The 14,901-nt window shown below is 41.6% G+C and overlaps 1 protein-coding gene across 3 annotated transcripts in view; it reads left to right on the forward strand.

Moving 5' to 3' along the window:
- The window catches only part of Ppp3ca (protein phosphatase 3 catalytic subunit alpha), a 291,020-nt gene that overhangs the window by 261,425 nt on the left and 14,694 nt on the right, over positions 1 to 14,901 (forward strand). For all 3 annotated transcript variants that reach the window (XM_052731090.1, XM_052731091.1, XM_052731092.1), the window contains exon 11: positions 13,184 to 13,268. In XM_052731090.1, the coding sequence (XP_052587050.1) occupies positions 13,184 to 13,268 (85 nt within the window). The remainder of the gene's footprint in view (positions 1 to 13,183; positions 13,269 to 14,901) is intronic.

Raw genomic sequence — 14,901 nt, forward strand, 5'->3', positions numbered from 1 at the left:
TTGAGATGTCCAAGACCTGAGATTAGCATACTTCCTCAGAATCAGCAAGATTAGAAAGAGAGGGGCAAAAGAAGAAGCAAGAGAGAGAATGAAAGGAAATGAGTAAAGACATATACATAATTTTTTGTTGTTAAATAAGACATAGAATACTTTATAAACTTTGCCCATAAACATTGGTGTAACCCTTAAGAAGCTGAAGCAGAAGCCGGGCGGTGGTTGTGCACGTCTTTAATCCCAGCACTTGGGAGGCAGAGGCAGGTGAATCTCTGTGAGTTCGAAGCCAGCCTGGTCTACAGAGTGAGATCCAGGATAGATACCAAAACTACATAGAGAAACCCTGTCTCAAAAAACAAAAAAAAAAAAAGAAGAAGATGAAGAAGGAGGAGGAGGAGGAGGAGGAGGAGGAGGAGGAGGAGGAGGAGGAGGAGAAGGAGAAGGAGAAGGAGAAGAAGAAGAAGAAGAAGAAGAAGAAGAAGAAGAAGAAGAAGAAGAAGAAGAAGAAGAAGAAGAAGAAGAAGAAGAAGAAGAAGAAGAAGAAGAAGCAGCAGCAGCAGCAGCTAAAGCAGGAGGACTGTGAGTTCAAGGCCAGTCTGGGCCATGTGTTGAGACCTTGTTCCTAACCCATGAAAGAGTAATACAGGAGATGGTTTCCATGTACCTGTTTCAACATCATCTTCTCTGAGAAGTTACAGGTGTTTCATTGTGTGAAAACTTGAGGTGTGTGTGAGCACACAGAAAGTTCTCTGGTCACACCATGATTCTCTCCCAGTAACTTCTGCCTTACATGGAGCAGGGACTTAAAGGGACTTAAGTTCACATTGGCCTATGGGCTTTTTGTTGGTTTGTTTCAGTGCTGAAAGCCAAATACAAACTGCCTGTCCTTATCTTGAAAAGTTTGGGGAAGTTTACTGCCAAGGAGTTTCTTGAGACCCTAATTGATATGTCCTGTGGTCCCCGTTTCCTTTCCACTGCCGATTTTGGATGATAGCATGAGAGTTTGCTTTCAATTTAGGCTTGTTTTCACCTGAGCATTTCAGAGAAGCAGGAAATCCACATCGAAGACTCTCATTTGGTAGTTAACCTTCATTTATGAAGGAGACTCACTTTAAATAAGGAGTCGTTAGTGATCCCGAGGAGGGGAAAAGGCTCCCAGAGCACGGGGGGTGGGGTGGGGTGGGGTGAGGGGGTGGAGGGTGTTCAGCCCCAGGGCTTCTGTTTCGTTCATTACTATAATGAGAAATTTGGTGTGGCAGAGAGCACCGGAAAGCTGGGGACAGATATGGGAGTAAGGCACATTTGTTCATTTGGAATTTGCTTTTAGGTCTTGAAGTCACAGACTCTGAGATCACTACAATACAAATTATGTTTGAGACTGTGATATTTGTTAAAGCCTCACTAACAAGAAAATGTCGTGGAGGTGAAACTGAAATCCTGTAGTGTAAGAAAAGAAGAATAAAAGGAACGCATTAGAAGCCAAGTGTACTTCCAGGCTGCCCTGGAAAGACAATATTAAATTAGAATTTCTGTTTCTGCCTTCAACTAAGGAGAAAGCCACACCGTAGAACCCCTGTCCTTATCCACATGTTTTCCTGTCCTAATGCTAACCACAAGCAACTCGTCAACCATGTGAGCTGAGCAGATTTCCCCATGCTTTGTGAAACCGTTCAACTATGTACAAAGAGCTATTCTTGCTTTGAATTACTAGGCAGTTCTTTATATGTAATATCACAGGTCTCACGGTGGCTCCCTACTTATCTCACTTTAAAATGTCACACACAGAACTTTGTAAAGTATGAAGCTAGGAACTATAAAGCCTAGTGTGGCATCTTGGTGGGCCCTAGGGTAGCCCTGAAATGGTTTAAGGGTTTAGCTATATGAATTTTTACCAGAATTGTACTTATGTGTCGTGACAGGTACTTGACCTACTGCACTTGGCACCTTTTAACACCAGTTACTCTCATGGAAAAGTACATGGGACTCTAAGTATTCGGGTTTTACCACCAGAGTCAAGGGATTATTTTCAGCAAGTATTGACAGTATCTAAATGTGATTTTTTTTTAACTTTAAAAATCTAAAGGGGTGAATCATTTAAGCCTGAAAATTTCATTCTTGGTGTCTCCTCTGCTTCATGCTGAAGAACTGCCCACTCAGAACTGTTCTCCTGTCTCACATGATTATTTCCAAACCACTCATTTTTGCATATAGCATTTTGGTTTGCAATATAGGGAGGAAAATTGCATACCCTGTAATAATTGATGGTTTAGGGGGGGAACAGGAAAGAGTTGTTGATTGCTTATTGTGTTTATTTTACAATGCTGACATCAAGCACATGGCTTTGTGTGTATAGGCACCAGGCATATGACCCCAGGATATATCAAATCTTTATGTAGAGATATAAAACAGAGAGAGACGCACAGCAAGCATTCTTGGGTGGCTGTGTGGTTCTCCTTCTGGCTGCACTCCAGCATAACCTGAAAACAAGTTAACATAATAATGTCAGAATTCTCAGGCCTGAAATCATGCATGAGCACAAATAAAGGATGGACAAGGGTATAATTTAGGAGGAACGTAGCAAATTATCTCAGTCGAAGTGGTTAGATGTGAACAAAGGTTAAAGTACAATTTAGAGGAAACTGTTCAAAAGAACTTGTAAGCATTTCAAACTGTTCTCAGTTCTGTTGAATTCGCAGAACTAAAGCTGAGTAGTGGTGGAAATGAAAGCTAATTGTGGTGGTGCAGACTGAGGCGCTGGGGGGCTAACACTAGGGATTACCAGTCAGTTTGAGGAGGATGACTTCTCTGACATGCGTGTTTGAGTAAAACTGGCACATGTAACTCAAAGTGCCCACCAGGGTTTGGAAAAATCGGCCTTTGAAAGAAAAAATCTGGGCTGATAATAGACTCTTAGTGGTGAAACTGTTGTGAGTGAATTAAGTCTCCAGAATACAGGAGGAAGAACACACACACACACACACACACACACACACACACACACACACACACACACACACACGAGGGCTGGTCCTTAAACTGAAGTGGATCAACAACTTACTACTATAGTGAACCCTAGCTGTGTCGTGCCTCTCCACCTTTGAGCAGATAACTTCTTTGTAAGTGTCCCTGCAAATGGAGATGAACAGAACCACCTCCATATAGTCGTTCTGAGTGTTATATGAAGTGATGCAGGAAGGGCATGTCGAACACCACTGTATAAATCACGAAAAGAAGCATAATGAGGCTTCATAAGACACCCGAAAATAGACGAGTGGTCAGTGTGAAGGCAAGGGCTTCGGCCAGGTCTTCTGTTCCAGGGCACAAGATCTTTACCAGCGTGCTGCACTGCCTCTTGCTTGCCAGTTCATTTAAAGGAATGGCTGAGTCAGTTAATGGATCATCTGGAGTTTCACAGTAAGGTCACTGGCTCTGGCAGAGCACTCCCTGAACAGTCAGTGCTTGCCTTGGCTCCTCTGTGAATTGCCACTATCCACTGATGGGAGCCCACTCCAGCGCTCCTTTCCCCTGCTGTTTTTTCTGAGGGCAAGTGAGGGGAAGCAAAGCCTTATGGTCTGTCCTCTTTACTGACAAAACACCTTGCCTGGGGCACGAGCCATCGGAAGATTTTTTTGATAGGCTTGTTTCAGATGAGCTCGGCACATGCCACTGTGCCTGGATCATTCTCTGTCCAGTGGGAAAGCTGCATTTCTTTCCTCGCCTTTACCTATGGTGTGTATGTTGTCATGTGACACTCAACTGTCTACCTGTACTGTAATGCGTGGGACAAACCTAGCACATCACTGTGTTTGCCGCTAGGCTTTCTCACAGTACTTAGCACAGGTTCTAGTTTGCTTTCCTCCTGCTGTGACAAATGCCATGACCAATAGCAACTTGGAGAGGAAATAGTTTATTTGACTTACACTTCCTGGTCACAGTCCACCACTGAAGGAGGTCGGGTGTGTGTGTGTGTGTGTGTGTGTGTGTGTGTGTGTGTGTGTGTGTGCAGAACTCAAGAAACCTGAAGGCAGGAACCATGGAGAAAAGCTGCTTACTGGCCTTCTGTCTGTCTCTCTCTGTCTCTCTGCCTCTCTGTCACTCTGTCTCTGTCTCTCTGTTTCTCTCTGTGTGTCTCTCTGTCTCTGTCTCTCTGTATCTCTGTCTCTCTCTCTGTCTCTCTCTGTCTCTGTCTCTCTCTCTGTCTCTCTCTCTCTCTCTCTCTCTCTCTCTCTCTCTCTCTCTCTCTCTCTCTCTCTCTCTATTTCAGCATTATTACTCAACTCAGGACAATTTACCAAGGAATAACACGGCCACATTGGACTGAGCCTTCCCATGTCAATCAACGTTCAAAGCAGTTTCTCAGAGACATGGCCACAGGACAATCTGGCCTGAACAGTCCCTCAACTGAAACTATATTTTCCCAGTTTGTGTCAGATGATAATAAACACTTACCAGGGCAGTATGCATGCTTCATCAGATCCATAATAAAGGCCTGTTAAAGCCATTACATCTTCACCTATAGCCGCACTTCCTTGAGGGATACCTAGCCATGCTAATTATTTTATTCTTAGCCTACTTGACATATTCTTTAAATTTTCTGTTTAAGCAAGTAATATTTTGTTTGTATTCACAGTGAGGTTTCCCCAAGTAGAACTTGGCCAGCTCTGAGTTTCTCCATTGATAAACAGAGAAACTTAAATGTCCTTGGTAAGGCACACATGGGTTATGTGGCCATTCCTTGAAAATTTTATAGATGGTTTCTAAAATCTTTAATTTTCACTCCAGTGAGAATTACAGATGTGGTCCATTTCTGCAGTTCTGCTTAGGAATCACTGTGCTGATTGAAAATGCATCTTAGAAAGCATACATAGAATCAAATTAGAGTTTGTAAATGAAGTACTTTTCACTAACTAGGAAGTGACCGGCTAGTGACAATCATCAGGCACATACCTTTCTAAAGCTTCCCACGCAAAGAATTCACTTATGTTTTGTGACCAGGTAGGCTGACAGGAAGGGTCTCCTGTCCTTCCTTAAAATCTATTGTGCACCAAAAGGGATTTGTATTTTTTTTTCCATTTATATTTTAAAAGATATTCTGGGGCTTGCAAAAAAAAAAGCATATTAGAGTAGCTTTATGCCAAATATCATACCATTAGTACCTGTTACCTCACAAGATTTTCGTTAAGTCACTAAACTTATGGGGAAAGTACAGAATATGTGGCTTAGAGTCAGTAAGCCTTGGGCTCTAGCTGTGGGTGGTTACATAGTAGAGTTTAAATACAAAGGAGAAACCTAATTTGTGCTTGGACGAATCTAGCTGTCTTTTAAAAGTTGGTTTAACAAGCATTGACCCTGTGTGGGTGGTGGCAGTACAGATCCTGAACTACCACTTGTCAAGGACAGAGCTTCCAATGGCAGTCACTTCAGAAACTGAGAGTAACCTAGTTGTTACTAGAACAGTCCGCAGCCTGGAGTATGAGTTCTGCCTGCATCACCAAAGACATTTCAAGGAGACTTTAAAGGGACCCCCGTCTTTACATCTTCTGTCCAAAAAGGAATGAGAATGAGAACATGCCTGACCTGGAGCCTAGAGGCCTCAAGGCTGCTTACCACCTCTTTCTCAATGGCCTTTTCCCATTCTAAAGACTGGTCTCCCTGGACCCGGTCACTGGGAACACGAAAGAAGCCTCTTAAAACAGTGTCACTGCCTTCCTGTCCTTATCATTCAGAGATTAATCTCATCAAATTTATTTCTATGCATAGTTAACATTCATAAACATCATGTGTTTGTGCTGTTCAGCTGAATTATGAAGTAATTATAGTTGTGATAGATATTCTGAAAGGATTTTTGAACATTTAGGACCTGCTGTCTCAGAAAATTGAAAACCTTTAAAAACACACACACACACGCACACTAAAGTTTAAGTCTATAATGCACTAGAATTAAATAAGTTGAAATGGAATTGCAGTTTCAAAGATGGAAAACAATAAGGTTCATAAATACCAACAAAGATCTTGTTCATGGATTTTTCTTTAAGTGGATAAAATATGCCACTGGCAACAGTGATATAGTCATGTCATTTGGAAGTGATTATACTTAATGGTTTTCACAACTATTTAACCTTGGAGGGGAGAATGGTGGTCCATGGGGGATATTACTTGGGGGCTGCAGTTTTGAAGCACAGAATAAGAACAATTGCACAGCACTCTGGTTCCCTCCCAAAGCCCAGGATTCTGGATCCCAGTGCTATAGGAAGATGAGGAAACAAGAAGATGTTACAGTAACTTCTGGAAAGCCTGGCAGTCTTTTCTAATGTGGAAGCTCACATTTGCTGCTCTTAAGCTAGTTCAAGAATGAAAAGACAAGGAAGACAAGGTTTAGGGAAGACTTACCACAAATTTGGAACATGTATTCTCCCAAATGAGGCACCTACATACTCATAAATGCCATCATCATCTGTAAATAACTGTAAAGACCAGTTATGTTAGGCTTTTAGATGCATCTGGTATCATGTTCTCTTTCACACTGTAGCTTTTATTGCAGAGGTATTAACTGTAGATAAAAGCAGCTATTTCTGTTTTAATATAGCTGTTGAGATACTTCATATTTTAACTCCTTATGTTTACCCCATAAGTAGCCTCATTCAGATTCAGTTATCTGTCTCTTTGGCAAAAGTAAAATCTGAAGGGATCTCTAAATTCTGATTACGAATAGACTGACAGTGGTCCATGATAGGATAGTATTTTCAGATAGTATAGTTTCCCAACATGATGAATTGGTTGAATTTAACAAACCTGGAAAAGTGATAGGGATTAAATATATAATGTCATCTTTGAATGTGAATTAAAGATTTAAAGAGATGTGAAGCCTACCAGCAAATGATGAGCTTTAAAGCATGCCCACCCTTTAAAGAAGTTTGTGATGATCTTGTGAGTACATGTTCTGTGTGACATTTCTCAAATACTCATTGTTATGAATGCAGTTGAATTATTTCAAGATCTTTTAAGAAAGAAAACCTAAATAACAGAAAAGATTTAAGACCAGTAGATGAAGCAGTGGAGATGTTCTCATAGAGCGTGTGTGTGTGTGTGTGTGTGTGTGTGTGTGTGTGTGTGCAGGTACCAAAAAAGACCAGAAGAGGGCATTGAGTACCCTGCAGCTAGAGTTACAGGAAGCTATGAGCTGCCCAATATGGGTGTTGGGAGCTGAGCTCAGGTCTTGTAGAAGTACAGTGTGTGCTCTTAACCACTGAGCTATCTCTCCAGCCCTATAGTAATAGTATTTATTTCTCCAGCCCTATAAAAATGTTTATAGGCTGATTTCAACCTCTTTACAAAGATGACTATGAAGTTTCCACATAGCTAATAAACTTCATTTCTTATAGTTGTAAAATGATACTTAACCCACTTAGGATCTGTTGGATTTCACTTTTAAGACAACGTCTTCTCAGTTCGGTTTTCTGCTACGTGTGTTAAGAGTAAAAGGTAGAGAATGCAATACCAGGGGAAACCACCATTCACTGCCTTTTTTCAGCTAGCTCCTACATCCTGTGCCATAGGAAGAAGGGTGGGACATAAGTACTACTGCTCCCAAACCTGTTCTCTCACTTTTCTCTCAAAACCAACTTCCTTTCAAGCATAATTTCTTTTTTTTTTTCACCTTTTATTACAAAACATTTCAAAGCTATAGAGAAATTGAAAGAACTGTACGGCCTACAGCCATGTGCCCATCATTGTTTTCTACAGCTATTAGTTTATACAGGAAGTGATCCATCAGTCACAGTTCTTTGTTTCCTTCTTCAGTACCTTCTCTATTCCTTCTATGATAGTCCCATACGTTGCTATCTACAGTACTCTGTTGCTGGGGCCTTCTCAGTTTAGTATCAGGCCTTGCCTACTTTTCTTCTCACCCAACATGACTATCACCCAATGTTATCTACACTGCATTCATGCTAGATGTCTAGACACAGCCATTATCTGAGCATGCTTACGTAGCTGTCATGCACACGCTTGAAAGCGTTCTGTGGGGAATGTTCTTTCTTCCTGTTTTCCCTGCTTATTTACCCTTCACTAAGCTGCTTCAAGATCTTCCGGCAGTTACTTCCAACTATTAAATATTACCATTTGGTGACTTCAAACAGTGATGTGCTGTAAAATGTTGAACAGCCTGTCCTTCAGGGGAGAAGAAGGCCTCAGTTTGTATCACTTGCAGGTTGCCACAGTACAAATTGACCCTCGTGGCTGCTTTTGAGGTGCTGCCTTGAAATCTGGAGACAGAGCTAAGAGCTGCATTCAGTGTCCCCACGCAGGCCAGCCTCTGTCAGCTCCAGCACACTGTTGCCACCTGCACGGTTTGTCCCTGTCTGTGATAGCGCTTCCCAGGATCTCCCACAAGAGGCCATGCCTTATTCCTCCTTCTGTTGAGAAGCACAGCAGGGTCGGTACAGGCACAAGTGAGTGAGCGCTTTGGAAGGAAAACTATATTCCAAATAGCCCTGTCTGTATATCTTTAATTCAGCTTGCCAGGACTTACAGAGACAGCAGACGCTCCTCCATGGTAACTGTGAACTGAGTCAGAAGGCCAGTACCTCCTACATGGAAGGTGCTTGGTGTGGTTAGAGCCTTTTCATTCTAGCTCTCCCGCACCCCTGTAGTGCTGTTTACAGCATCATTTCAGGCTAAAATCCACCCTGTGTGAGGCGGTGACACTTACTCAGCAAGCCAGTTGGCACAGATACTTTCCCTGGGAAGTCATGGGGGCAAGAGGGGGTGGGGAGGGGTACCATGAAGGGCAGGAAGGACACTGTAGGAGGAAATCTTTGGATTCCCTTGATCTGCATATTGGCCTCCCAGGTTTGAGGAAAATAGAGTATGAGGTTGCTTGATTCCAGAAATCATAGAATAATGCCCCGGGCCTAGAAGAATATCAGAACTTCCAAGTTGAAAAAACAAGCAATTAAAAAAATGTGATAATTATTAGAATGGAAACAAAGTTAAATTTTACTTTGAAATTACTATTTTCTTAGTGTATGAAATAATAATACCTTTCAGTTTGGGATTTCTGAATTAAAATAAGAGATTATATTCTTTTCAATGAAAAATACCACAGTTTTTATGTAAAATGTGCTTTATGTATTTCTCTTACCTAATAAAACCATGGCATGTTACCATAACTGAGGCAAGTTAGTACCAAGAAGGTTAAAATGATACTGTATTTGCATGTGGCAAGTAAAAAAATCTGGAACACACACATTTATTTTCCTGACTTTTCTGCCACATTATAGATTGAGACAACTTGTACTGGAATGTGCATTTTCAAAACAGAGATTAAAAATCTCCAGAAATTATGACAAACTGGGAGTGCAGAACTAAGTATAAGGGCCTGCACATGGCAACTCTTCTGCTGTGGTTTACTTCCATCGAGTTTAATGAGGAGCCATGCTATTGGTGTCCACTGGTCTATTTTGGTATTTTATATTTTCTAAGTTGTGATTGTACAATATGAGTTTGAGACTTTGAGTAATTAAAAAATATTGAAGGTTATACCTAGGAGAAAATCTTAGAAGATGAGCCTTGACAGATGTGATAGCTTGCACTAACAGAACCTTTGTAGCTGAGACAGGAGGGTTGTCATGAGCTTTAGACCAGCCTGGGCTGCAGCTTGAGGCCAGGCTGAGCTACAACATAATACTGTGTCTTAGGGGCAGAGGGAATAAATGTAGTCTCACTGTCTCTTCTTAAAGTTTATAGTAAACTTATTGAATTTTTGAGTAACTATTCTAGTTTTATGAATAGGATGATAAAACATAACTGTATTATTAAAGAATTTCTAAAGAGAATTTTTCATTAAGAAAATTCTGGCCTGGCAGTGGTGGCACATGCCTTTAATCCCAGCACTCGGGAGGCAGAGCCAGGAGGATCTCTGTGAGTTCAAGGTCAGCCTGGGCTACAGAGTGAGTTCCAGGAAAGGTGCAAAGCTACACAGAGAAACCCTGTCTCGAAAAACCCAAAACCAAAAAAAAAAAAAAATCCTGTAGTCACCCTTTGTTGGGAGATATGACTATGTATATGTGATAGAATATATGTTACGTTGTGTACAATAATGTAAGCAGTAGCATATTGATTGCGATTGCCAGAGTGCTCAGTTCACATTGAAGATTAGTACTGGGCATTCTTCTGCAGGTCAGCCCTCATTGGGCTAAGAAGCATGGTTCTACGTGATTCATCTCCCTCCTTCTCCTGCTTAGAGTCTTGCTTTCCTGGTTCTGGTTATGGTTTTCATAAGTCCTTTGTTGGAGATTTTTCTGTGAGATCATTCTTCTCTATTTCTCACTTGTTGGGCTTTATGTTTGACCCTTCTCACTTCTCTGAAATATGTGCAGTTTTAGTTCTGGACTCTTGTCCACTCCTCCTGCTCTTCTTGTTTGCATTCTAAATATAGTCACCTGTGTTGGAGCGCTCTCACACTTTCCGTTCCGTGTGTCAGTGGATTGCTTTCATGATCTGGCCAGATCGTGGGCTGGAAAGGGCCAGTCTTTCTCCTTGCCCAGCACATCATGACCTCTGGGATGACTGTTCGGCAGTGGGGAGGAAATATTTAAACAAAGAAGGAATAGCTGTTAGACTGAACTCGGAACAGAAGTGAAGAGCTGATGGGGCAGGTAGAGAGGCATCTACAGAGACAGTTCCATCCCGCTTAGGACTTAAAAGAAGTGAGGGAGGGAGGGAAACTGAGAAAAGGAAGGCAGGCCCTTTAGTAGTCTCAGTCATTAATCTATGACCTAAACACAGTGAATTCAGTCTCCTATTTGATGTCTAGAACAAAATCTCATGTGCAGAAAAGTCTGAATTACAAATACTGTTAGAATCTCAGAATAAGGTTTGAGCAGGAAGGACACACTGTTTTCTTCTCTGGTGTTCAGGCACGTAGTTAAAAACTCAAGGAATTCTTAGTGAATGGAATCGCACAGCTCTTGATCACCACAGATTGCACTGGAGCAGAGTTTCCTTCCACTGGAATCTGAACTCACTCCATCCAGTGACAGGCAGAACAGCTGGAAATAGTAAGCCCTGTCGATTGATGTAAGGGAGTAACTACCATGGTGTGGTCGCCCCAAGAGAGAAAGAAATAGACAAACATGTGGAGTGCTCTCAGGTCAGAGGGATGGCGGAATGATGCCACTGGCTGGTACCCATCTCCTGGGATACCGTGTGTCTGTGATGTGAATATGCATAAGCATCACCCTGAAGATTAATCACATAGAAGAAGGCTCATTGTGTTCTCACTTATTTATTTATTTATTTATTTTTAGAAAAATGGCTTTTACCTAGCCAAAACTGTCCATGTTGTCACAGTTTTTCTTCTTGCAGAAATGTTAGGGTGGTGGGCACTTGCTTGGCTCTTAACAAACAATGAAAACAATTCCAAATTATGTCCACAAGCAGAAGTATTTCCTTCAAAAAGCTTGTTCTTATTATGGATTAAGAGAGAAAAATATATTTCATATATATCCTATCTATTCTGGTCTCCGCATATCTTAGGAGCTTAAATCGTTCTTTCAAATTAAGAATACTCCCTGATCTTACCAGGGGTTGGGAGAAGTTTAATTGTGTGTGTGTGTGTGTGTGTGTGTGTGTGTGTGTGTGTGTGTGTGTGCAAAATTTGTATATGACACAGTAGAATTTTTTAAAAATTGCTTTTGACTTCCTGTAAACTCATGTGAAAACATTTCTGAGAGACCAGTTAAAGGGACAGTTTGGCCTCATGGTTTCAGACAATTTAAGGGACAGTTTGGGCTCAGGATTTCAGGCATTTTGGTGGGTGGCAGAGGGGGCATGGTGGGTAGAACAACCTACAGAAGGAGAGAGCTGCAATGCCAGTATTCGCTGGCTTTCTCACTTCCCCTTTATTTTCTTCATGCTTATAGGATGATGTCACCCACATTAACCTGGAAGTTCCCTCACAGATAACGCCAAAGAATGTGCTTTGATCATCTCCTAGGCACTGCTAGTCAGTCGACAGTATTAACCCTCACAGATAGCTTTTGCTATTTTTTTAAAACATTTTTTTTTTTTTTAAGTAAGAAGGTTTGGGGATGTATCTCAATGCATAGCATTCATTGGGGCTTACGTTCAATCCAGTAAAACACACACACACACACACACACACACACACACACACACACACACACACACACACATCTTAACAGGAAAAGTATTGTTCTGTGTTTTGTACACTTTGAGAATTAACAAATAAAATAGATTTATTGAAGATCATACAGTATTAGAAAATACTTTAAAAAGACAATGCTTTGTGTTGGCAGTTGTTTAAGCAGATTTGTTTTTATTCATTTAGAAAATTCTAGAAGTTGTAAAGCACACTTGGATAGACCCATACATCACTTACAATTATTATATTGCTTTGTGTATGAGTGTTTGCCTGCATATATGTATGCGGACCATATGGGTGTCTGATACCTACAGAGGCCAGAAGAGGTCATCAGATCCCGTGAATCTGGAGTTACAGGTGTTTGTGAATCATCATGTGGGTGCTGGGAACCAAACCGAGACCTGCAAACAAGTGCTCTTAACCAGTGAGCAATCTCTCCAGCACTAGACCCATGCATACGTCTTTGTTATCACTTGTTCCTTTGTCTCTTGACAAATTCAACTCAAGTTTTCCACATTTCCCTGCAGAACTTGTGGTGTGAGAATGGCTAGTGTTGAAAGAAGTGTTTAGGACCAGTAAATAACACAAATGTTCCTTCAGAGATCATGGAGTCGGCAGGGATTCCAGTCTGTTTAGTTCTAGTGAGAATTTTTGAGAGCCCAGTAATCTTCCAATTTGGAGATAAAGAACAGAAAACACTAACTCACCATCTTCTACCTCAGAAGAGACGAGAAACTCAAAAACCAGAGAAGACCTAGAACCTACCCATTCTCTGCTCTGTGGTCTCCTCACCTGGGCTCCACCCCTGGGAATTCACCACAATTCCTCTTTGTCTTGAGGATCACATCTTGGTGTCAGTGATCTAAGGTTCAGATGTCTGAATTCGATTCAAAGATAGCAAAAGGGAAACAAATCCAAACAAAGAAAAAACAGTCATGCACGTTCTATTACCCTGATACAGATGCAAAGTAATTGTGGGCAGATAAAAAGTCACTGACTGCTAAATTCTGTTTTAAAATACAGGAGCCACGGCCGCAGCCAGGAAGGAGGTCATCAGGAACAAGATCCGAGCAATAGGCAAAATGGCCAGAGTGTTCTCAGTTCTCAGGTAGGCTTGTCTTTCCTCCCTTTCTGTTTGGAATTTTACTGTGTATCACATGGTGGTTGTCTTAATACTTTACACGGACAGTTCAAATATTTCACCGGGAAAGGTCTGTGTTTCTTGAATTGTTTCTCTCTTTTTAAATGGAAAGTGTCAATTCGTCCATGTTTTACTTACATTGCAGTCTACTAAATGATTTCCATGAAGAAAGGGTGTGTAAGTGGATTATGGTGCATTTTTTATCCCTCTGTTTGCTGTAGGATTTAAAACACTTCACAAGGAACGTGATTAGGATCTACTTCTAGTTTGCAGTCTGGCTTTTTGGGAAAGATGAATTTATAGGGTGCATTTCACTGGATTTCAAGGAAATGAACATTAAGCATAAAGCTGTTGTTGTGAGCCCTAATTATGAGGAACAAAAGCCATCTCCTGCCTTAGTTCCCTATAGGAGTTTGTCTGCTGTTCAGTAGATCATGAATCATCCTATTGATGTTATTAAACGTGTGTTTTGAAAACAGTTTATTGAGACTTCCCTGTACTGTACTTTAATAATCTATTCCAAGATAATGCACGGTAACACTATTTCTCTTCAAGGACCTCTTTTAAATAGGGTGTTGTTTTTCCATGAGGGATGATGCCCATTCATGGTTATACACAGGAATGTGGATACATAGAAATGCTTTAGTGGATACATATGCATTGCTCATTTTTTGACAAATGACTGCTATAATTCATATCTGTCCCTCTCTGTCTCTTTACTTCCCATATCCCTCCTTTTCTCTCCCCACTCAATCCCTTTCCCTCTCCCTCCTAACCTTCTCTCTCTTCTTCTCTCCCTCTCCCTGCTATTGGAAGCTTGAAGTTGACTACGGGGTGGGGTGGGGTGGGGTGGGGTGGGGTGGGGTGGTTTACCTACCACCCCCACATTACCCCAGAATGTTCTTGAGTGAAAGTAGTAGGAAATATTAGATAGAAGGATTTAGAGTGTGGAGATAAGCAGATAGAAAATACAGGATAGCTTGGAGAGGGCCTGGAACCTATTCCAGTGGGCCCCAACCATCTCTGCTCTAGGGTATTTATAGAAATGCCAAGGGGTGGAGCAGAAGACCTCCCCACAACATAGCCAAGTGCAGTCCATCTCAGACACCTGCACTCAGGCTTGTGGTCCAATCATCCTCTCTATGCAGACCTGCTTAGGTAAAGCCACTAGGAAACCTGAAAAGGGGCTCCCATAGTTGACCTCAAGGGTCTTATTCAACCACTCCCCACTTTATTGATTGAGGCAAGGTCTCTTGTTGAACCTGAGATTCACTCATTCCAGCTCATCTAGTTAGCCAGCTTGTCCCATCTCTGCCTCCCAAGTGCTGTCATGCCTTCCTGGCTTCTGTGTGGATCCTGGTCATCTGAACTCCATTCTTCTTAAGTACACAGCAGATGTTGTATCCACTGAGCTAGCTCCCAGCTTTTAGTTGTTTCTTGGTTTCTCTCCCTGCTATTTCTACTACTCTTGGTAAAGTCACTAAAGAGTCACTAAGAGACTTGATGCTGAAAGTAGGGGCCCGTGAGAAGAATGAGAAGCATCCCCATCATTTCAGAAGGACACCCCAAGTCAGCAGCAACTCTGAGGCAGCTAGAGCAC

Source organism: Peromyscus californicus, unplaced genomic scaffold (assembly GCF_007827085.1).
Source record: "Peromyscus californicus insignis strain IS unplaced genomic scaffold, ASM782708v3 Scaffold_9__1_contigs__length_137607984, whole genome shotgun sequence".
NCBI classification, from domain to species: domain Eukaryota; kingdom Metazoa; phylum Chordata; class Mammalia; order Rodentia; family Cricetidae; genus Peromyscus; species Peromyscus californicus.